Source organism: Triticum urartu, chromosome 3A (genome assembly GCF_056163025.1).
Source record: "Triticum urartu cultivar PI428250 chromosome 3A, HENAU_Tu73, whole genome shotgun sequence".
NCBI lineage: Eukaryota > Viridiplantae > Streptophyta > Magnoliopsida > Poales > Poaceae > Triticum > Triticum urartu.
In genome coordinates this window covers 546,810,772-546,835,992 of record NC_141875.1, presented here as the reverse complement: position 1 = coordinate 546,835,992, position 25,221 = coordinate 546,810,772, and the positions used below count along the sequence as shown (strand labels likewise).

The following is a 25,221-nucleotide window of genomic DNA, read 5'->3' as shown; positions in this document are numbered from 1 at the left end:
ACCTGTATAGGTTAGAAAATGTTCTTGATAACCCACTACCTATTGATGATAGCTTTCCTGATGAACAATTAAATGTCATAAATGCTTCTCATACTGCTCCATGGTATGCTGATTATGCTAACTATATTGTTGCTAAATTTATACCACCTAGTTTCACATACCAGCAAAAGAAAAAGTTCTTCTATGATTTGAGACATTACTTTTGGGATGACCCACATCTTTATAAAGAAGCAGTAGATGGAATTATTAGACGTTGTGTACCTAAGCATGAACAGGAACAGATCCTACGCGAGTGTTACTCCGAGGCTTATGGAGGACACCATGCTGGAGATAGAACTGCACATAAGGTATTGCAATCCGGTTTTTATTGGCCTTCTCTCTTCAAAGATACCCGTAAGTTTGTCTTGTCTTGTGATGAATGTCAAAGAATTGGTAATATTAGTAGACGTCAAGAAATGCCTATGAATTATTCACTAGTTATTGAACCATTTGATGTTTGGGGCTTTGATTATATGGGACCTTTTCCTTCCTCTAACGGGTATACACATATTTTAGTTGCTGTTGATTACGTTACTAAGTGGGTAGAAGCTATTCCAACTAGTAGTGCTGATCATAACACCTCTATTAAGATGCTTAAAGAAGTTATTTTCCCGAGGTTTGGAGTCCCTAGATATTTAATGACTGATGGTGGTTCACATTTTATTCATGGTGCCTTTTGTAAAATGCTTGCTAAGTATGACGTTAATCATAGAATTGCATCTCCTTATCACCCACAGTCTAGTGGTCAAGTAGAATTGAGTAACAGAGAGCTCAAATTAATTTTGCAAAAGGCTGTTAATAGACCTAGAAAGAATTGGTCCAAGAAACTTGATGATGCATTATGGGCCTATAGAATTGCGTATAAAAATCCTATTGGTATGTCTCCGTATAAAATGGTTTATGGTAAATCATGTCACTTACCTCTTGAACTAGAACATAAGGCATATTGGGCCATTAAAGAGCTCAATTATGATTTCAAACTTGCCGGTGAGAAGAGGTTATTTGACATTAGCTCACTTGATGAATGGAGAACCTAGGCTTATGAAAATGCCAAGTTGTTTAAAGAAAAAGTTAAAAGATGGCATGATAAAAGGATACAAAAGCGTGAGTTCAATGTAGGTGATTATGTATTGCTATACAACTCTCGTTTAAGATTTTTTGCAGGTAAACTTCTCTCTAAATGGGAAGGTCCTTACGTTATCAAGGAGGTCTATCATTCCGGTGCCATAAAAATCAACAACTTTGAAGGCACAAATCCGAAGGTGGTGAACAATCAAAGAATTAAACATTATATCTCAGGTAATCCCATAAATGTTGAAACCAATGTTATTGAAACCGTAACCCCGGAGGAATACATAAGGGACACTTTCCGGAATGTTTCAGACACCAAAAAGGAATAGGTACGTGGTACGGTAAGTAAACTGACTCCAAAACAGTTCTAATGGCAATATTTCTTCATTTTGGAATATTTAGAAAAATAGGAAAATAAGAAGCAGACCGGAAAGGACATGAGGCTCCCACGAGGGTGGGAGGCGCGCCCTACCCCCCTGGGCGCGCCCCTGCCTCGTGGGCACCTCGTGCGCTCTCCGGACTCCATTTTCTTGCACAATACTTCTTTTAGGCGGTAAAAATTCATTATATAATCTCCCGGAGGTTTTGACCACCGTACCACGCAAATATCCTCTGTTCTTGTTTCGAGATGTTTTCTGTCAGGGTTGTCAAGGCCAGGCATCATGTCGTCCCCCTCCTCCAATAATGGTGACAATGATGCTTGGCTAATGAAGATAGAGCTGAAGAGGGAAGAACCTATGGAGATCAACAAGGATGAAGGGATCAAGAAGACCACGGAGGACCAAGTTCCGGCAGCAGAAGACATCCTTCAACTTGATCACAATCTTCTTACCCCAACTGAGGTCGAGGCTTTCAAGATGATTGAGTTAGCTCGTATACAAAACAAGTATCTCACACGTGAAAATAGTTTGTTGAAGGATCATATCATCGCACTCAAGGGCATTATCCGCAGGTTGGAGGACCTCCTACGCTCGATGTGTGACTATCCATCATCAACAACTCCACCTTCTTCGCCAACAAAGAAGAACTGAGTATCTGGTATGGGCACTCCCCTTGGAAACCTCCAAGCTTGGGGGAGTGCCCCGGTATAGTATCACCATCACTTTTATCTTTACCATTTTTCTTAGTTCGACCCTTTTGATAATATCTTGATCGAGTAGAATAAAGTTTTAGTATGATCTAGTTGTGAGTTTTGCTTTATGATCCTTCTATGTAATCGAGTCTGTGAGCTATATAATAAAGATTAGTGTTGAGTCAAGGGCTTGATTATTTTGGTATGATCTTGAGGGAATTAAATAAAATAAAAGAGAAGAAATAAAAAGGAAACAAAGAGGATCATATGGATCTTATGGAGAGTAATGACTTCACATATAAAGAGTTTGATGAATAAAAGTTGTTGAGAGTTGACAAACATAGTTTTGGTCATTGTTGCAATTAATAGGAAGTAATAAAGAAAGAGAGGTTCACATATAAATGTACTATATTGGACATCTTTTATGATTGTGAGCACTCATTAAAGTATGACATGCTAAGAGTTGACGTTGGACAAGGAAGACAACGTAATGGGTTATGTTTTCTTACATCTGAGATAAATTATATTGTCATGGATCATCCAACATGTTGAGCTTGCCTTTCCCTCTCATGCTAGACAATTTCCTTGCACCAAGTAGAGATACTACTTGTGCTTCCAGATATCCCTAAACCCAGTTTTGCCATGAGAGTCCGCCATATCTACCTATGGATTGAGTAAGATCCTTCAAGTAAGTTGTGATCGGTGCAAGCAATAAAAATTTGCTCTCTCAATATGTATGGCTTATTAGTGCGGAGAAAATAAGCTTTATACAATCTTGTGATATGGAAGAAATAGAAGCGACGGACTGCATAATAAAGGTCCATATCACAAGTGGCAATGTAAAGTGATGTTCTTTTGCATTAAGATTTCGTGCATCCAACCATAAAAGCGCATGACAACCACTGCTTCCCTCTGCGAAGGGCCTATCTTTTACTTTTATCTTCTACCTTACATAAGAGTCATGGTGATCTTCACCTTTCCTTTTTACATTTTATACTTTGGAAAACACAATGTGTTGGAAAGATCCTGATATATATAGCTAATTGGATGTGAGTCTTCATGAACTATTATTGTTGACATTACCCTTGAGGTAAAACGTTGGGAGGCAAAACTATAATCCCCTATCTTTCTCTATGTCCGATTAAAACTTCATACCCATAAATATTGCATGAGCGTTAGCAATTGTGAAAGACTAAAAGATGGTTGAGTATGTGGACTTGCTGAAAAGCTCTTATATTGACTCTTTCCTATGTTATGGTAAATTGCAATTGCCTCCATGACTGATATTAGAGTTTGTTGGTTCTCAGTGAAGTTTATGATTCATACTTGAAATTGTGATTGAATTGTTACTTTAGCATAAGAGATCATATGACAAAGTATATATATGTTGTTGTTCTAAGAATGATCATGATGCCCTAATGTCCGTATTTTATTTTTATCGACACCTCTATCTCTAAACATGTGCACATATTTTTCGATTTCGGCTTTCGCTTGAGGACAAGCGAGGTCTAAGCTTGGGGGAGTTGATTCGTCCATTTTTTATCATGCTTTTATATCGATATTTATTGCACTATGGGCTGTTATTACACATTATGTCACAATATTTATGCATATTCTATCTTATTTTAGAAGGTTTACATAAAGAGGGAGAATGCTGGCAGCTGGGATTCAGGGCTGGAAAAGGAGCAGATATTAGAGACCTATTCTGCACAGCTCCAAAAGTCCTGAAACTTCACGGAAGCTATTTCTAGAATACATAAAAAATACTGAGTGCAAGAAGTTCCAGAGGGGGCCACACCCTGGCCATGAGGGTGGGGGCGCGCCCTACCCCCCTGGGCGCGCCCCCTGCCTCATGGGTCCCCTGGTGGCTCTCCGATGCCCATCTTTTGCTATATGGAGTCTTTCTTTGAGAAAAAAAATCATAAGAAAGCTTTCAGGACGAAACTCCACCGGCAAGAGGCGGAACCTTGGCGGAACCAATCTAGGGCTCTGGCGGAGCTGTTCTGCCGGGGAAACTTCCCTCCCGGAGGGGGAAATCATCACCATCGTCATCACCAATGATCCTCTCATCGGGAGGGGGTCAATCTCCATCAACATATTCACCATCACCATCTCATCTCAAACCCTAGTTCATCTCTTGTATCCAATCTTTGTGTACAAACCTCAGATTGGTACTTGTGGGTTGATAGTAGTGTTGATTACTCCTTGTAGTTGATGCTAGTTGGTTTACTTGGTGGAAGATCATATGTTCAGATCCATTATGCATATTAATACCCCTCTGATTATGAACATGAATATGCTTTGTGAGTAGTTATGTTTGTTCTTGAGGACATGGGAGGAGTCTTGCTATTAGTAGTCATGTGAATTTGGTATTCGTTCGATATTTTGATGAGATGTATGTTGTCATCCCTCTAGTTGTGTCATGTGAACGTCGACTACATGACACTTCAGCATTGTTTGGGCCTAGAGGGAGGCATTGGGAAGTAATAAGTAGATGATGGGTTGCTAGAGTGACAGAAGCTTAAACCCTAGTTTTTGCGTTGCTTCGTAAGGGGCTGATTTGGATCCATATGTTTCATGTTATGGTTAGGTTTACCTTAAAACTTCTTTTGTAGTTGCGGATGCTTAAAATAGGGGTTAATCATAAGTGGGACGCTTGTCCAAGTAAGGACAGCACCCAAGCACCGGTCCATCCACATATCAAATTATCAAAGTACCGAACGCGAATCATATGATCGTGATGAAAACTAGCTTGACGATAATTCCCATGTGTCCTCGGGAGCGCTTTCCTTCATATAAGAGTTTGTCCAGGCTTTTCCTTTGCTACCAAAAGGATTGGGCCATCTTGCTGCACCTTATTTACTTTTATTACTTGCTACTCATTACCAATTACCTTATTACAAAACTATCTGTTACCGATAATTTCAGTGCTTGCAGAGAATACCTTGCTGAAAACCGCTTATCATTTCCTTCTGCACCAAGTTGGGTTCGGCACTCTTACTTATCGAAAGGACTACGATAGATCCCCTATACTTGTGGGTCATCAGTTACTACTTATGATGGTTATTGTGATGATACTTACTTTATAAGAAGTAGTGATAATTATTGTCATAATTTTGAATATCCTTTTACTGGCCATTACTCCTTTAATGTGGAAACAATTTTTAGCATTCGAGTTTCATATGATACTCCCACCATTGTGAATGAGAAGAAATTTTCTTATGTGAAGAGTAATAAAATTTCTATGCTTGCGGATCATGGAAAGAATGTTTTATGTGATGGTTATATTGATGAATCCAATCATGATGCTACTGAAGATTATTATGAGAGAGGAACTTATAATTCATGATGCTCTTGTTATGTTTCAATCCTTATCTTTTATGCGAGCATCATTGGACTCATCATGCCTAGCCTAAAAGGCATTAAAGAAAAGCGCTTGTTGGAAGACAACCCAACACTTTTATCTACTGTTTTTGTGTGTTCACATGATTAAGCTACTGCAGTAATCATGTTTTGTAGTTTTTGTTTCAATAAAGTGCCAAGTAAGACCTTTGGGGTGGTCAATGGTGATAGTTGATTTGATCTTGATGAAAAACAAAAACTTTTGCGCTCAGGAAAATAATTCTCATTTTTAAAAAAGTGTGATAAAATACTGATTCTTTCTGCATAAGATCAATATGACAAATTTCCCAGGTTTTCCTAATTTTCAGAATTTTTGGAGTAGCAGAAGTATGGTTGCAGTACAGATTACTACAGACTGTTATGTTTTTGACATATTTTGTTTTCAATGCATAGTTTGCTTGTTTTCTAGTTTCTATGGCTTATATTGCTCAATATAAATTGTGGAAATAATACGTTACAGTAGGAATTTGTGGAAACAATTATGAATCTTGTCTTTGACAGTACCAAAGTGAAATGGTTTGCTCTTTATCATACTAACCTATCTCACGAAGTTCCGTTGAGTTTTGTGTGATTGAAGTTTTTCAAGTTTTAGGTGAGATATCGACATGAGGAGAATAAGGAGTGACAAGGCCCTAAGCTTGGGGATGCCCAAGGCACCCCAAGGTAATATTCAAGGAAGAACCAAGCAACTAAGCTTGGGGATGTCCCGGAAGGCATCCCCTCTTCCGTCTTCAACATTATCGGTAACCTCACTTGGAGCTATGTTTTCATTCATCACATGATATGATTTTTAGTTGGAGCGTCATTTTATTTTGTTAGGATTTGCTTGCTGTTATTTATAATAATGTTTTTCATATTTATTTTCAATAAAAATGTCAAGGATAGCCTTTACTATGCTTATTTTGCAAGTCTATATGTTGCTATTTGAAAACAGAAAGTTTATCACTGTTGCAAAAATTCCCGAGAAAAGTCAGAATGTGATAAAATGTTGAAACTTTTTGCACAATAAGCTCTGATAAATTTTCTACAGTATGGTAAATTTTCATAATTTTTGGAGTTAAAGAATTATTGATACTCTTGCATTCTTTACAGACTATACTGTTTTGGCAGATTGTTGTTATGTTTGCATATGGTTGCTTGTTTAATGATTCTATTTGAGGATAAGAGTATTAAATATGCAGAGGCATTTAGTATGCAATGTTAAATAATAATTTTAGTTATTTTCCACAGTAGATAATGATAAAGTTTTTGCATTGGTTTATACTAACTTATCTCACGAGTTCTTGTTGAGTTTTGTGTGGCTGAAGTTTTTAAGATTTATGGCAACCGTGATATAGAAGGAATTAAGGAGACACAAAAGTTCAAGATTGGGGATGCCCAAGGCATCCCAAAATAATATTTTAAGAAGTCTCAAGCATCTAAGCTTGGGGATGCCCCAGTAGGCATCCCACCTTTCTTCATCAACAATCATCGGTTAATATCGGTTGAGCCTAAGTCTTTGCCTCTTCACATGAGTTGTGCTGTTCTTAAAATATCATTTTATTTTTACTTGCTGTTTTAATTACTTAGATCTAAAAGTTTTTAAATAAGAGAGAGTCCTCAAATAGCTACCCATTTACATAACTACTCGCTTGATCTTCACTTATATCTTTTTGGAGTAGCTTGTCATTTACTCTTGTGCTTCACTTATATCCTATGAGTAAATTGTTGAATGAATTGAATATCATGAAGTTGAAATTATATCATGCCTAGTGGTAGCTTCATGTTGGGTTTAGGAAGTGAAATCTTTTGAAGCTTGACAATCACAATATTGGTCATACAAGCAATTCATGGATAATTAGTATAAGGAAGAGAACTTTCACATGCAAATACACTATCTTGGAAATCTTTTGTGATTGTGAGCCCCCATCAAAATATTATATGCCAAAATTGTTGACGTTGGACAAGGAAGACAGCGTAATGGTTTATGTTTGTTCATATTCACATAGAAGTTATATTGTCATAGATCCTTCAACATGTGGTGCTTGCCCCCCATCCTTGCTAGCCAAAAATTCCGCACCAAGTAGAGATACTACTTGTGCATTGAAAAACCCTTAAACCCAAATATTATTTTCAAGAGTCCAGCATACCTACCTAAAGATTGAGCAAGATCCTTCAAGTAAGTTGTCATCGGTGCAATAAGGCAATAAAAATTGCTTCTAAAAGTGTTAGATCATTCAGTGTAAGAGAAAATTGAGAATTGTACGAACTTGTGATGGCAAAGAATAAAAGCGACAGACTGCATAATAAAAGTTGCTATCATAAGGGGAAATATAACATGATGTTCTTTTGCATTAAGGGGTTGAGCATACAAACAAATAAGCGCATGGCAACCTCTGCTTCCCTCTGCGAAGGGCCTACCTTTTACTTTTATGTATTTGCTTTCATGCAAGAGTCAAAGTTTTTCTCTCTATTCCTTTTTATTTTTCTCTTTGGCAAGCGTCATGTGGTGAGGAAAGATCTAGGCACATACATCCAATTGGGTATGGGTAGCATGAGTTATTATTGTTGACATCACCCTTGAGGTGAATACGTTGGGAGGCGAAATTATAAGCCCCTGTCTTTCTATGTGTCTGGTTGAAATGTTTTGCTCATGTGTATGCGGTGAGTGTTAGAAATAATAGAAGACTATATGATGGTTGAGTATGTGGAGCTCTTATTTCAAATCTATTGAATAAGTTGAATTACAATTGCTTGGTGACTGAGAACATAGGTTGTTGAGTTTCAAGGGAATTCATTGTTTGAACCTTAACATGTGAATTGGTTGCTACTTTAACATGAGAAGTTTTATAAGAAAGAATTGTTGTTATGATGCTGGGAAAAGTGATTGAAATTGTCATTGATCAAACTTGTGCACTTTGCTAGCATTCACACTTTATAAATTATTTATTTTATCATTTACCTACTCGAGGACGAGTAGGAATTAAGCTTGGGGATGCTGATACGTCTCCAACGTATCTATAATTTATGAAGTATTCATGTTGTTATATTATCATTTTTGGATTTTTACAATCATTTTATAGCAACTTTATATCATTTTTTGGGACTAACCTATTGACCCAGTGTCCAGTGCCAGTTGCTGTTTTTGCTTGTTTTTTACTCCCTCTGTCCGAAATAATTATCACCGGGAGTTTCTAGTACAAAGTTCGGCACGTACAATATTTTTTGTTGTTTCCTAAACTACCCTCCCACCTCGTCCACTCTCTCGCTCACTCACACACTCTCTGTCTCGCTCAGCCGAATCCCTAGCCCGCGTCGTCGGCACCTCTCCCTAGCTCACGTCGCCGGCGCCTCTCCCTAGCTCGTGTCCTCGGTGCCTCTCCCTCGCCCGCATCACAGCCACCATCGCAAAGATCTCATTTTTGTTCTTCGGCGGCTGATCCCGAGTGTGGCGGCTCGATCTGCAATGGCCTTCCTCCACTCCAACGCCCTTCGGTATGTCACCCCCTCCTAGCTCCCTCGCTGCTGCTCATCTATTCTCTTCATGCGGTACAAGGATTGAACTTGGCGATTCAAGCAGGTGCAGATCTCTGAGCTTTACCAGCGCCACTCCGAACTCGTCCCTGATGCGCAGTCCTCCTCTTCATGTTGTCTCTTCTTCCTCCAACTCTTCCATGGAGTAGAGCAAGTTCCCTTCCCCTCTTCCGGCCGTGTGATTTGATGTTTCTTTTGTGAATTGGACTTGATTTGATTTGCGGGCCTTTTGTACAGTAGATGCCCTCATCAACCTGCCTGCAGCCAGCCGTGCGGCTGCAGCAGATTGACGAGGAGGACTGATGACGACAATGGAGGAGGACTGAATCAAGTTGAAAATGCATTCAGATAATGTGGGAATGGAAAATGAGGTAAAAAACTGAACCTGCTGGTCGATAATGAACTCTTTGTCCTTCAGGTTATATCATAAACTTGAGAGCAGGAGTAATTTTCTTCCCAGAAGTTTGCACAATTTAATCTAGGATCATGGTCCTGGTCAATGTTAGGGGCAATAGTAGTAAAGCCAACAAAAAATGGGCAATTTATAAGTTGTTGTCCATGATGTCTGAACAAATACAACAAATTTATATGTACAATATGATTGCTGAAAATGGACCGTCGTATATACATGTACAAGGTTGGGGAGGCACGGTCAGCGTTGGTGTTCTGGTGCAGGTTGCCAGAGCCCGGAGAGAGGAGAGGTCGTCACGTCGAGCTCATGGGGATAGGGCAGCCACCACTGTCGCCTCCCACGACGACAGAGCAAAGGTGAGGATGCTTGACTGCCAAAACTGAAAAATTGAGATCTGCTTGTGAAACTGAAAAACTGAGATCTGCTTGTAAACATAGCTTGAAGATCATGGCTATTATTGTGAAGTTCTCAAGGTGATGAGCTTACTCGAGTGCTTTCCCCTGGAGACTTTGCATTTCCAGGTGACTTCTTGGAGATTTTGAAACTTCTTATAATGTCATAATTTTCAGTTTGTAAAACTGAGAAGTGTATTTTCCATTTTGAAACTGAGGTCTGCTTGCACTATCATACAGTAATTTTCGGTTTGTAAAGATGAGAAGTGTATTTTCCATGTGAAAACTGAGATCTGCTTGTACTGTCATAGTTTTCAGTTTGTAAAATTGGAGTATTGTAGATTTTACTGCCAAAATTGTATCCACTGTAAAAACTGAAATAAAATAAGCACTGTCACTGTGATGCTTTGACTAAAATAAAATAAGGTTCACCACTATCAAAATTGTCTAAATGGCCATCAAGCGATGAAATTTGGCTGGTCTCACAGATTTATGGGATCTCCACATCTTCTTCTGTGATCTCCTGTGTGTGAATGTGCTAAAGCATGGAGTAGAGATTTCTAGTGATCTCCTGTAGCTTCTGTAGCTTCTACTAACTTGATTCACTAAATTCACTAAAGCATGGAGTAGAGATTTATGTGCATCTTCTTTGTTGGCATCTTCTTTGCTTATGGAAGGATGTATAGTATGGAGTATGGAGTACTTCATTTCTGTGAATGCAAGGCTTGGCAGTAGAGATTTGTGCAACTTTTTCAGTACAGTGTAGGAGTAACATTTTTCTGTTCATCTTTTAATAGGAGTACTTCAATGCACTTCATCCAAGGACGATGCAAGCCATTTACCAGAAAGCAGAAGCAGATTTTGGTAGGTAAAGAAAACCTTTGCCTGCTTCCATATTTGTGTATACACCTACTGAAGCAAACAAATGTACAGTACTAGTGCTATTGCTTCCAGAATTTGAGTAGACCAGTGCATATTCACTCCTATAGACAAAAGACTGTTGTAGACTCCAATTTTAAGTGTCTTTTTGTTAAGTAAAGAAAATCTTTGCCTGCTTCCAGATTTGGAGTACAAAGACAAAATACTACTGTAAGTACATGCACATTCTTCTGTTCATCTTCCATGATATACAGATCGATAAATGAAGTGATTATGCTCCAACTTTGTAAGAAGATGTTCAGAGACCCATGTAGAATGATGTTCATATTACTCCTATAGACAAAGAGTGATGTACTCCTTGTATTCATGTCTACAGTAAGAAGCAGATAGTGCACCTTGTCAGGTGCTCTTTTCTTTGCTTTACCCTACATTTTCTTTTCTTGGCTATGACTGTAATTGAAAGTGCCATTGCTAACTAACCAAAGCCAGCCATGTTTAAAGAATAAATGTAAGCTTAACACACAACCAAAGCAAGCCATGTTTAATTAGCCATATTTGGATGACTGATGGAAAATGTGGGTTGCAGGTTGCACTTGCGTCCTTTATTTGTCTCTTTTATTTCAGTTGAGTCCTGAATTTGAAATTCTAGTGATTCCTCAAATTCTGTTGTACTGTTTAACTGAATCAATCTTGTGTTGTTAATTTCTGTAATTTGAGGTGAGGAATACCTGCCTGGAGTGGTGTGTGTTGCGATGATCAGGCGGGGGCGCAGCGATGATCTGTCTGGGCAGCGGGGCGAGGACGCTAGGGTGGCAGCGACAAGACTAGGGCGGAGGAGGTTGGGCCTGCTGCTGGTGACGGGGATGAGCAACTGGACAACAGGGAGGAGCCTGGTGGAGGGTCCTGCTGGTGGAGGGCAGAGGAGGGAGGGGCCTGCTGCTGGCGACGGGGATGAGCAGCTAGACGACAGGGAGGAGCATGGTGGAGGCTCCGGCTGGTGGAGGGCGGAGGAGGAGGAGGAGGATGGGCTTGCTACTGGTCTGGACGAGCAGTTGGAGGAGGAGGAGGAGGGGCCTGCTGCTGGCCTGGATGCGCTGCCCTGGAGGAAGACAACGAGGAAGACGACGATCTGATTTCAAGTTAGGGGTAGTTCTGTACTTTCGTTCATTTTCACCTGGTCGGAGATCTCTCCCAGCGACAATTATTTCGGAATGGAGGGAGTACATCACGGGAAATCAATATCAAACGGAGTCCAAACACCGCGAAACTTTTTATGGATTTTTATGGACCAGATGACATCTAGTGGGCCAGAGAAGCACCTGAGGGTGCCCCGAGGGGGCACAACCCACCAGGGCGTGCCTAGTGCCCACCTCGATGGCCTCCTGTACCCCCTCTTCACCCTATAAATAGTCAAATATTCCAAAGACCCTCAGGGTAACCCTAGATCAGAAGTTCCGCCACCGCAAGCCTCTGTAGCCAAGAAAAACAAATCTAGACCCTGTTTCGGCACTCCGCCGGAGGGGGAAATCATCACCGATGGCCATCTTCATCATTCCGGCGGTCACCACAATGAGAAGGGAGTAGTCCACCCTCGAGGCTGAGGGTTTGTACCACTAGCTATGTGTTTAATCTCTCTTCCTCTCGTGTTCTTGAGATGTCATGATCTTGATGTATTGCGGGCTTTATTAATATAGTCAGATCCTATGGTGTTTTCCCTTCTCTATCTTGTTGTGATGAATTGAATTTTTCCCTTTGAGATTTCGTTGTTATCGAATTGAATACTTTTATGGACTTGAGAGCAGTTGATATATGTCTTGCAAATGAATACTCGTGGTGACAATGGGGTATCAGATTGATTCACTTGATATGTGTTTTGTCACTCAACTCGCGGATTCCCGCGGTGACATTGGGATAATCTATGCATAGGGGTTGATGCACGTTGTCGTCTTTTGTTTTTCCAGTAGAAATTTTGGGACACTCTTTGAGGTTCTTTGTGTTGGATTCAATATTATGAATCTGAAATTATTTGGTGTTATTTTAGTGCGAACTCTTCGATAGATCGATCGGAAAGAATAACTTCGAGGTGATTTCGTACCCTAGCTACAAACGATTTCTTCTTATGTTCTCCGCTAGATAGGAACTTTGGAGTAATTCTTCATTGCATGTTGAGGGATGGTTATATGATCCAATTATATTAGCATTGTTGATTGATTGCACTAGTGAAAGTACGGACCCTATGCCTCATTTTCAAGCATTGCAATACCGTTTTTTTTTGCTCGTTTACTATTTGCTACCTTACTGTTTTTATTTATTCGGATTATAAAAAATATTCTTACATTCATATTACACTTTTATCACCATCTCTTCGCGGAACTAGTGCACCTATACAATTTGCCTTGTATTAGGTGTTTGGGGACACAAGAGATTTCTTGCATTTGGTTGCAGGGTTGTTTGAGAGAGACCATCTTCATCCTACGTCTCCCACGGATTGACAAATCTTAGGTCATCCACTTGAGTGAAAATTGCTACTGTCCTACAAAACTCTGCGCTTGGAGGCCCAACACGAGTCTACAAGAATAAAGTTGCGTAGTAGACATCATGTGTTCTCGTTTTCCATTTGGTTTTCCCTCGAACAATTTGCTTCAAGAACATTATCGCACCGCATGTGGTGCTGAAAAACTCAATCGGCATGTAACGTTAATAACCCCCGCCTGCAATATCATTTGCTTCGCATTATTTGTCTCCAGGTGCCATCGAATGTTTTCCCTATGATTGATTATCATCGGAAATCATTTCTTTTACAGGGACACATAATTGCTCCTCGAAAAAGAACAGAGAATCATCAAATGATGATATTATATTGAAAAAGTACCTCAAGCACTATATGATCTATAACTGTTGTGGTTGGATATGCTCTTATTGTTATCTCTCATTATCTAACCATGCAGGAAGATAAAGTCGGTCAATGCACAAATGCCTTATTGAAGACTATCTATATGACTAACAAAGTGTTTTTCCTCTTAGATATCATTTGCATCATCTCTATTGCAGGAAAATCACCTTCAAAGCTTATCCACTTTGAGCAACGAATTATTATTCGATCCTGCTCTGATCATATCGAATATCTAACATGTATGAAAACTATATCTCGTGTGTATTCAAATTGTGTTACGAGAAAACATTCATGACTTATCCATGTCACAAATCTCTCAATGCTTGTTTCACATCTAACCCTTGTCGAAGTTTTGTGACAGGAACCACCTCAGACACTGTCGAGTGCATTGAAAGAACTCAAGTGTATGATATGCTGTCAATGAAACTCATACGAAGAGAAATATTGTTCCCCAAACCGAAGCATATCTTAAGGGGGAGAATATTTTATCTTCATAATTATCTCTCGTCTTTTCATTAAATCTTCTCATTACATTTCATTCCTTATCTATCATTCGATGTGATATGTTTTGTCAACAATCATCCAAAAAGGGGGAGATTGTTGGTGCAGTATCTGCCTACCTTGTGTTTTGGAGATTGTTGACAGAAACAAGTATGGACTAATTTGTTTTCTAGTTCATACAGAGAGAAAAAGTCCATACACGACCGAAGAATATGGTGTCTCTGGTGCTGAGTTCGAGGAACTTCACCGAAGCACATCTGCATTGCAGAGAAGAATGAGCTATACTTGTTGAAGTGATAGAGTCGAGAAGATTAATGAGAAGAAATCGACCCCTCGAAGATTTTCTCCTGAAGCGAAGCTTTTGATTCGGTACTGTCGTCCGAAGATTGACTGCAATGATGGAAGTCGAAGACTATGTGAAGACGTAGCATTCATTTAGTTGTTCTTCATACATTTATTTGAGTCATAGGACCTCCATACTACTAAGAAGGGTATAGGTTCTCGATGCTTAGATCCATTGTGATGCTTAGCCAAAACCTATAAGAGATGCGAGAGAAACCTCTTCGTGCTCCGAGCAAATACTTACCAGCAAGAGACCGTGATCTTCTTTGCTGCAAGAGATTTGCCTCGGACCGAGGAGTTAGCATTTCTTGCTCCGCAAGGAATGTTACCATTGTGCTTGAATCACGACCGTTGGAATCGTGTCGTTCGGCCATTGGCTGAGGCCGATGTCCAATTTAGTTATTTCCCATCCGGGAAGGCTATGGCTATAAATAGCCACCCCGCTCCAACGTTATCCGTTGGTTGCTCCGCTTGAGATTTCTGAGAAGATTGATTTGAGCAACCCCTCTCCGAATGATTTGAGTTTAAGATCCACCAAGAGAAAAACCAAGAGCCCAAACTTAGACAGTGGTTTAGCATCACATCAGTTCTGAGTGAGGGTTCTTGTACCTATTACTCTTGAGAGTTGCGCACTCTCTAGATGGATAGGTTTGGCTTCGAGTGTTGAAGAGTTGTTGTCTTCACCGAGCCTGATCTTCAGCAACCAAGAGTGATCGTGGTTTGCGAAGGTTGACCGAAGGTTTGGAGATTGCCGACAAGGATCCACCACGAGTGAAATCAACCTGAGTCTGATCAGCTCTGCGTTGAAGGAGAATAGGGTGAAGAGAGTTTATCTTCCGTGTTAAGTCACAGCCCCTCCAACCAGACGTAGCCCTTTGGCAGAAGGTTGAACTGGTCTACCAAATCTCTTTGTCACCATCGAGCACCACTGGTTATTTCTATTCTACTACATTTCCTTCAGTAGTTCTTATTCGTACTCTGTGCCGATAAATTTCTTGATCAGTCTGTACTGTTGTCTTCATACCGTGTGTCTGTTTCTTTACATGTTCTTCGTCATTACTTGTATTTGTTCACTACCATCCTGTACCTCTATTTTACTTGTGCAATCTGTGAGTAGCATTCTATTTAGTATCTATTATGTTGTGTCTTATCCTGTTACATCTGTTTGCCTGTTGCATAACCCTCTTTGTCATTAAACCTATGATCTATCAAGCTTGTACTGTTGTCAGTGCTTTTCTCGAAGAATATGCTTCTGACAAAAAAGACTGATTCAGTATATTTCCTTCGACACTTTATTCCGCTGTTTGATTGGGTTAAGTTTCAAAGCTTTCGAAAGAAATTTGAATCTCCCATTCACCCCTCCTCTGGTCGATATACTCTTGGTCCTAACACCCGTGCTCCATCTTCTAGTCACCCCCCGAAGCTTCTAGGGTCTCTTATGTTTCAGAAAAAATTGTCAAAGGTTTCGTCATGTTTGGACCTTCGTATGTATCGATTTTCTGCAAAGCAAAAAACATGCAAAAAACAGGAACCGACATTTGGCACTAAATTAAAAAGGCTAGTTCAGAAAAAATGATATATTGAGTATACAAAAGTGATAATATAGTAGCATTTAACAATAAAAAATTATAGATACGTTGGAGACGTATTAGTTGCCTAGAGGACACAGATCATATTATTTTTAAGTGTGACTTGGCAGCTGTGTTCTAGTGTTGTATCTAGCCTGTGTTGGATGCTTAGTGGGCCCCTGATTTGTTTGTGAAACTCCGTAATTTTGCTGGTACCCTCTCTAGGCAAGTTAGAACAATTTTTTGGTTTGGGTTCCCGGTTGTCTGTTGGGTGCTATGGGCTACTAGGAACAAATTTACTATTGAGCATGTTTTCCCTAACAAACATGTTGATCATATCTTCAAAAAAATCTCTTTGTTACAGCTGTGAAAATCATTGACTAAGGACTGCGACTTGGAGGCCACCGAGTTGTTGGTCTCTCATGTAAGGGCATCAGCTATCTCCATATGCAACATGGATCAAGATGTGATGTCCTAGGGATGTGTTGGTGTGCTCCCGGTTGAGGTTTTAGCTTGTTTTGCTCGTAGATAGTGTGTGCCTTCTGATGTGTATTGTTCTTGTCTCCGCCCTTAAGTTGTTCTTATTGTGTTCTTGGTCCATGGGTGATTATTGATGTGAACCCAGGTTTGTCGTTATTTGGCTTTATCTATAAAATCTGGCATATGTCGTTCATCTAAAAAATGAAAAGATATGAAAAGAGAGCAAATTTTCTTTTCTTGCATATTTCCCATCATCGGATGCTACCCGTGTAAGTGTCCCTATCTGACTTGTCATGGACCAACGGCATCAGTTGGCCGGTCAAACAGATTTTGAATTTTGAATCTAGGTGGCGCACTTACTACACTTTGGAGACGGGGATAACAATTTTCTAGTTGACACCCCTGAATTAGTTTATGGGCTTAGAGCATCTCTAGCAGATCCCGCAAATCAGGCCATCCACTAAAATAACCGCCGGTTTATGGGATCCATCTTACATTGCCAGCCCGAGTAGATCCGCCAAATCAGGATGTCCTGGAAAAAAGATTGTGTGATCCCGCATCCACGAGCCTATTTCCTCCATGCGCGGGAATCCCCCCGATTTTGCTAGATCCCCTTTTGGTTGGCGCGAAGCACTTCCGCTAGCTTCCGTTTCCCTCCTCCCGCCCCTATGTTGCCACCCATCTGTCCTTCGACCTCGTCGTCCGGCCTTGTCGCGCCGGAATTCGGCCGGATGGAGCCACCACTGCCCCCGGGTGCGCCATACCATGATCCGCCAACGCAGCCATCATCGTCGGTCTGTCCGCCTGGGCCTCCCACGACACCAACTCCTCCCACCGCCGTCGCCCTCAAGAGGAAGCAGCAAGGGAGCCATCTCATTCAAAGCGGCGCACCCGGTGCGGTAGCACCGAGCGTCTCCCCCGCTCCGTTTCCACGTGCCCCGCTGATGTCTACTACACAACTTGTTCTTGTAGACTCGTGTTGGGCATCCAAGGGCAGAGTTTTGTACGGCAGTAGCAATTTTCCCTCAAGTGCATGGCCTAAGGTTTATCAATCCGTGGGAGGCGTAGGATGAAGATGGTCTCTCTCAAACAACCCTGCAAGCAAATAACAAAAAGTCTCTTATGTACCCAACGCACCAAATACAATGGTAATTTGTATAGGTGCACTAGTTCAGCGAGGAGATGGTAATAAAAGCACAGTAATGAAAGTAGATATTGATTTTTGTAATAGAAACAATAAAAAACAGCAAGGTAGCAATTGATAAAACGAAGCACAAACAGTATTGCAATGCTTGGAAATGAGGCCTAGGGTCCGTACTTTCGCTCGTGAAATCTCTAAACAATGCTAATATAATTGGATCATATAACCTTCCCTCAACGTGCGATGAAGAATCACTCCAAAGTTCCTATCAAGCGGAGAACATACGAAGGAATTGTTCGTAGGGTACGAAACCACCTCAAAGTTGTTTTTCCCGATCAATCTATCCTAGAGTTCGTACTAAAATAACACCAAGCTATTCTTTCCGGTCGATCTATCCAAGAGTTCGTACTAAAATAACACCATATGATACACATCAACCAACTCTAATGTCACCTAGATACTCCAATGTCACCGCGAGTATCCGTGAGTTGATTATACGATATGCATCAAACAATTTCAGATTCATAATACTCAATCCAACACAAAGAACCTCAAAGAGTGACCCAAGATTACTACCTGAGAAACAAAGACGAGAACGTGCATCAACCCCTATGCATAGATTACCCCAATGTCACCTCGGGAATCCGCGAGTTGAGTACCAAAATACATATCGAATGAATCAATATGATACCCCATTGTCACCACGGGTATTCATAGCAAGACATACATCAAGTGTTCTCAAATCCATAAAAGTATTCAATCCGATAAGAACAAAATCTCAAAGGGCAAACTCAATTCACAACAAGATAGAGAGGGGAAAACACCATATGATCCAACTATATTAACAAAGCTCGTGATGCATCAAGATCGTGACATCTCAAGAACACGAGAGAGAGAGAGATTAAACACATAGCTACTGGTACAAACCCTCAGCCCCGAGGGTGGAGTACTCCCTCATCATCATGGTGGCCGCCGGGATGATGAAGATGGCCACCGGTGATGATTTCCCCCTCCGACAGGGTGCCGGAACATGGTCTAGATTGGTTTTTCGTGGCTATTGTTGGAGAACACAGTAATTTCAAAATAAAATTCCTATGCACACACAAGATCAATCATGGTGTTGCATAGCAACAAGAGGGGAAGAGTGTTGTCCACGTACCCTTGTAGACCGTAAGCTGAAGCGTTATGACAACGCGGTTGATGTAGTCGTACGTCTTCACGATCCGACCGGTCCTAGTACCGAAAGTACGACACCTCTGTGATCTGCACACGTTCGGCTCGGTGACCTCCCACGAACTCATGATCCAGCAGAGTGTCGAGGGAGAGCTTCGTCAGCACGACAGCGTGATGACGGTGATGATGAAGCTACCGGCGCAGGGCTTCGCCTAAGCACTACGACGATATGACCGAGGTGGATTATGGTGGAGGGGCGCACCGCACACGGCTAAGGGATCCATGATCAACTTGTTTGTCCTATGGGGTGCCCCTTCCCCGTATATAAAGGAGTGGAGGAGGGGGAGTGCCGGCCCTGGGGACTCCTACTCCCACCGGGAGTAGGCTTTCCCCCTTCCAAGTAGTAGGAGTAGGAGAAAAGGATGGGGAAGAGAGAATAGAAGGAAGGAGGGGGTGCCGCCCCTCCCCCTAGTCCAATTCGGACTAGGCCTTGGGGGGGCACGGCCTGCCCTAGGCAACTCCTCTCTTTCTCCCCTAAAGCCCAATAAGGCCCATATACTCCCCGGCGAATTCCCGTAACTCTCCGGTACTCCGATAAATACCTGAACCACTCAGAACCTTTCCGATGTTCGAATATAGCCTTCCAATATATCGATATTTACGTCTCAAACATTTCGAGACTCCTCGTTATGTCCCTGATCTCATCCGGGACTCCGAACAACCTTCGGTACATCAAAGCACGTAAACTCATAATACCGATCGTCATCGAACGTTAAGCGTGCGGACCCTACAGGTTCAAGAACTATGTAGACATGACCGAGACACATCTCCGGTAAATAACCAATAGTGGAACTTGGATGCTCATATTGGCTCCTACATATTCTACGAAGATCTTTATTGGTCAAACCGCATAACAACATACGTTGTTCCCTTTGTCATCGGTATGTTACTTGCCCGAGATTCGATCGTCGGTATCTCAATACCTAGTTCAATATCGTTACCGGCAAGTCTCTTTACTCGTTCCGTAATGCATCATCCCGCAACTAACTCATTAGTCACATTGCTTGCAAGGCTTATAGTGATGTGCATTATCGAGAGGGCCCAGAGATACCTCTCTGACAATCGGAGTCACAAATCCTAATCTCTATCTATGCCAACTCAACAAGTACCATCGGAGACACCTGTAGAGCATTTTATAATCACCGAGTTACGTTGTGAAGTTTGGTAGCACACAAAGTGTTCCTCCGGTATTCGGGAGTTGCATAATCTCATAGTCAGAGGAACATGTATAATTCATGAAGAAAGCAGTAGCAACAAACTAAACGATCATCATGCTAAGCTAACGAAATGGGTCAAGTGAATCACATCATTCTCTAATGATGTGATCCCGTTAATCAAATGACAACTCATGTCTATGGCTAGGAAACCTAACCATCTTTGATTCAATGAGCTAGTCAAGTAGAGGCATACTAGTGACACTCTATTTGTCTATGTATTCACACATGTACTAAGTTTCTGGTTAATACAATTCTAGCATGAATAATAAACATTTATCATGATATAAGGAAATATAAATAAAAACTTTATTATTGCCTCTAGGGCATATTTCCTTCAGTCTCTGATACGTCTCCAACGCATCTATAATTTTTGATTGTTCCATGCTATATTATATCCTGTTTTGGACATTATTGGGCTTTATTATACATTTTTATATTATTTTTGGGACTACCCTATTAATCGGAGGCCCAACCCAGAATTGTTGTTTTTTTGCCTATTTTAGGGTTTCGTAGAAAAAGAATATCAAACGGAGTCCAAACAGAATGAAACCTTCGGGAACGTGATTTTTGGAACGAACATGATCCAGAGGACTTGGACCCTACATCAAGCAATCAACTAGGAAGGCACGAGGTAGGGGCGCGCTGATGTCTACTACACAACCTTCTTCTTGTAGACGTTGTTGGGCCTCCAAGTGCAGAGGTTGGTAGGACAGTAGCAAATTTCTCTCAAGTGGATGACCTACGGTTTATCAATCCGTAGGAGGCGTAGGATGAAGATGGTCTCTCTCAAGCAACCCTGCAACCAAATAACAAAGAGTCTCTTGTGTCCCCAACACACCCAATACAATGGTAAATTGTATAGGTGCACTAGTTCGTCCAAGAGATGGTGATACAAGTGCAATATGGATAGTAGATAATGGTTTTTGTAATCTGAAAATATAAAAACAGCAAGGTAGCAAATGGTAAAAGTGAGCATAAACGGTATTGCAATGCGTTGAAATAAGGCCTAGGGTTCATACTTTCACTAGTGCAAGTCCTCTCAACAATAATAACATAATTGTATCACATAACTATCCCTCAACATGCAACAAAGAGTCACTCCAAAGTTACTAATAGCGGAGAACAAACGAAGAGATTATGGTAGGGTACGAAACCACCTCAAAGTTATCCTTTCTGATCGATCTATTCAAGAGTCTATAGTAAAATAACATGAAGCTATTCTTTTTGTTCAATCTATCCTAGAGTTCGTACTAAAATAACACCTTAAGACACAAATCAACCAAAACCCTAATGTCACCTAGATACTCCAATGTCACCTCAAGTATCCGTGGGTATGATTATACGATATGCATCACACAATCTCAGATTCATCTATTCAAACCAACACAAAGTACTTCAAAGAGTGCCCCAAAGTTTCTACCGGAGAGTCAAGACGAAAACGTGTGCCAACCCCTATGCTAGATTCCCAAGGTCACGGAACCCGCAAGTTGATCACCAAAACATACATCAAGAGGATCAATAGAATACCCCATTGTCACCACGGGTATCCCACGCAAGACATACATCAAGTGTTCTAAAATCCTTAAAGACTCAATCCGATAAGATAACTTCAAAGGGAAAACTCAATCCATTACAAGAGAGTAGAGGGGGGAGAAACATCATAAGATCCAACTATAATAGCAAAGCTCGCGATACATCAAGATCGTACCACCTCACGAACACAAGAGAGAGAGAGAGAGATCAAACACATAGCTACTGGTACATACCCTCAGCCCCGAGGGTGAACTACTCCCTCCTCATCATGGAGAGCGCCGGGATGATGAAGATGGCCACCGGAGAGGGATTGCCCCCCTCCGGCAGGGTGCCGGAACAGGTCTAGATTGGTTTTCGTTGGCTACGGAGGCTTCTGGCGGCGGAACTCCTGATCTATTCTGCTCCTCAAAGTTTTTAGGGTATATGGGTATATATGGGAGGAAGAAGTACGCCGGTGGACCTCCAGGCTGTCCACGAGGCAGGGGGCGTGCCCCCCACCCTCGTGGGCAGCCCGGGACTCTCCTGGTCCAACTCCGATACTCTGTGGGTTTCTTCTGGTCCAAAAATAAGTTTCGTGAAGCTTCAGGTCAATTGGACTCCGTTTGATTTTCCTTTTCTGCGATACTCTAAAACAAGGAAAAAACAGAAACTGGCACTGGGCTCTAGGTTAATAGGTTAGTCCCAAAAATCATATAAAATAGCATATAAATGCATATAAAACATCCAAGGTTGATAATATAATAGCATGGAACAATCAAAAATTATAGATACGTTGAAGACGTATCACGCGCCTACCCCCTAGGCGTGCCCTCCACCCTCGTGGGGCCCACGTTGCTCCATCGACGTACTCCTTCCTCCTATATATACCTACGTACCCCCAAACTACCATATACGGAGCCAAAACCCTAATTCCACCGTCGTAACTTTCTGTATCCACGAGATCCCATCTTGGGGCCTTTTCCGGAGCTCCGCCTGAGGGGGTATCGATCACGTAGGGCTTCTACATCAACACCATAGCCTCTCCGATGAAGTGTGAGTAGTTTGCTTCAGACCTACGGGTCCATAGTTATTAGCTAGATGGCTTCTTCTCTCTTTTTGGATCTCAATACAAAGTTCTCCCCCTCTCTTGTGGAGATCTATTCGATGTAATCTTCTTTTGCGGTGTGTTTGTTGAGATCGATGAATTTTGGGTTTATGATCAAGTTTATCTATGAACAATATTTGAATCTTCTCTGAATTATTTTATGTATGATTGGTTATCTTTGCAAGTCTCTTTTGAATTATCAGTTTGGTTTGGCCTACTAGATTGATCTTTCTTGCAATGGGAGAAGTGCTTAGCTTTGGGTTCAATCTTGCGATGTCCTTTCCCAGTGACAGTAGGGGCAGCAAGGCACGTATTGTATTGTTGCCATCGAGGATAACAAGATGGGGTTTATATCATATTGCATGAGTTTATCCCTCTACATCATGTCATCTTGCTTAAAGCGTTACTCTGTTCTCTTGAACTTAACACTCTAGATGCATGCTGGATAGCAGTCGATGTGTGGAGTAATAGTAGTAGATGCAGGCAGGAGTCGGTCTACTTGTCTTGGATGTGATGCCTATATTGTTGGGTTTCGTAGTAATTTCAAAAAAATTCCTACGCACACGCAAGATCATGTGATGCATAGCAACGAGAGGGGAGAGTGTTGTCTACGTACCCACGCAGACCGACTGCGGAAGCGATCACACAACGTAGAGGAAGTAGTCGTACGTCTTCCCGATCCAACCGATCCAAGCACCGTTACTCCGGCACCTCCGAGTTCTTAGCACACGTACAGCTCGATGACGATCCCCGGACTCCGATCCAGCAAAGTGTCGGGGAAGAGTTCCGTCAGCACGACGGCGTGGTGACGATCTTGATGAACTACAGCAGCAGGGCTTCGCCTAAACTCCGCTAAAGTATTATCGAGGTATATGGTGGCAGGGGGCACCGCACACGGCTAAGGAATAGATCACGTGGATCAACTTGTGTGTTCTAGGGTGCCTCTACCTCAGTATATAAAGGAGCCAAGGGGGGAGGGGGCGCCGGCCAGGGAGAGAGGCGCAGGAGGAGTCCTACTCCTTCCGGGAGTAGGACTCCCCCCCAATCCTATTCCAAATAGGATTCCCCAAAGGGGGAAAGAGGGAGAGGGGGGCCGGCCACCTTCTCCTAGTCCTAATAGGACTAGGGGAGGGGGAAGTGGCGCAGCCACCTTGGGCTACCCCTTTCTCCTTTCCACTAAGGCCCATGAAGGCCCATATGGCTCCCGGGGGGTTCCGGTAACCTCCCGGTAACCCGGTAAAATCCCGATTTCACCCGGAACACTTCCGATGTCCAAACATAGGCTTCCAATATATCAATCTTTACGTCTCGACCATTTCGAGACTCCTCGTCATGTCCGTGATCACATCCGGGACTCCGAACTAACTTCGGTACATCAAAATGCATAAACTCATAATAACTGTCATCGTAACGTTAAGCGTGTGGACCCTACGGTTCGAGAACAATGTAGACATGACCGATACACGTCTCCGGTCAATAACCAATAGCGGGACCTGGATGCCCATATTGGCTCCTACATATTCTACGAAGATCTTTATCGGTCAGACCGCATAACAACATACGTTGTTCCCTTTGTCATCGGCATGTTACTTGCCCGAGATTCGATCGTCGGTATCCAATACCTAGTTCAATCTCGTTACCGGCAAGTCTCTTTACTCGTTCCGTAATACATCATCTCACAACTAACATATTAGTTGCAGTGCTTGCAAGGCTTATGTGATGTGTATTACCGAGAGGGCCCAGAGATACCTCTCCGACAATCAGAGTGACAAATCCTAATCTCGAAATACGCCAACCCAACATCTACCTTTGGAGACACCTGTAATGCTCTTTTATAATCACCCAGTTACGTTGTGACGTTTGGTAGCACCCAAAGTGTTCCTCCGGCAAACGGGAGTTGCATAATCTCATAGTCATAGGAACATGTATAAGTCATGAAGAAAAGCAATAGCAACACACTAAACGATCGGGTGCTAAGCTAATGGAATGGGTCATGTCAATCAGATCATTCAACTAATGATGTTACCTCGTTAATCAAATAACAACTCATTGTTCATGGTTAGGAAACATAACCATCTTCGATTAACGAGCTAGTCAATTAGAGGCATACTAGTGACATTTTATTTGTCTATGTATTCACACATGTATTATGTTTCCGGTTAATACAATTCTAGCATGAATAATAAACATTTATCATGATTATAAGGAAATAAATAATAACTTTATTATTGCCTCTAGGGCATATTTCCTTCAGTCTCCCACTTGCACTAGAGTCAATAATCTAGATTACACTGTAATGATTCTAACACCCATGGAGCCTTGGTGCTGATCATGTTTTGCTCGTGGAAGAGGCTTAGTCAACGGGTCTGCAACATTCAGATCCGTATGTATCTTGCAAATCTCTATGTCTCCCACCTGGACTAGATCCCGGATGGAATTGAAGCGTCTC

General features: G+C 41.7%; 1 protein-coding gene across 1 annotated transcript in view; it reads left to right on the top strand.

Annotated features, from left to right (window-relative positions):
• Nucleotides 1-9,456: 9,456 nt before the first annotated feature.
• The window catches only part of LOC147980465 (uncharacterized), a 34,602-nt gene continuing 18,837 nt past the window's right edge, over nt 9,457-25,221 (top strand). Inside the window, exons 1-5 of the mRNA XM_087515622.1 lie at nt 9,457-9,468; nt 9,773-9,865; nt 9,947-10,030; nt 10,699-10,765; nt 11,498-11,863. Coding sequence (XP_087371748.1) covers nt 9,457-9,468; nt 9,773-9,865; nt 9,947-10,030; nt 10,699-10,765; nt 11,498-11,863 — 622 coding nt within the window. The remainder of the gene's footprint in view (nt 9,469-9,772; nt 9,866-9,946; nt 10,031-10,698; nt 10,766-11,497; nt 11,864-25,221) is intronic.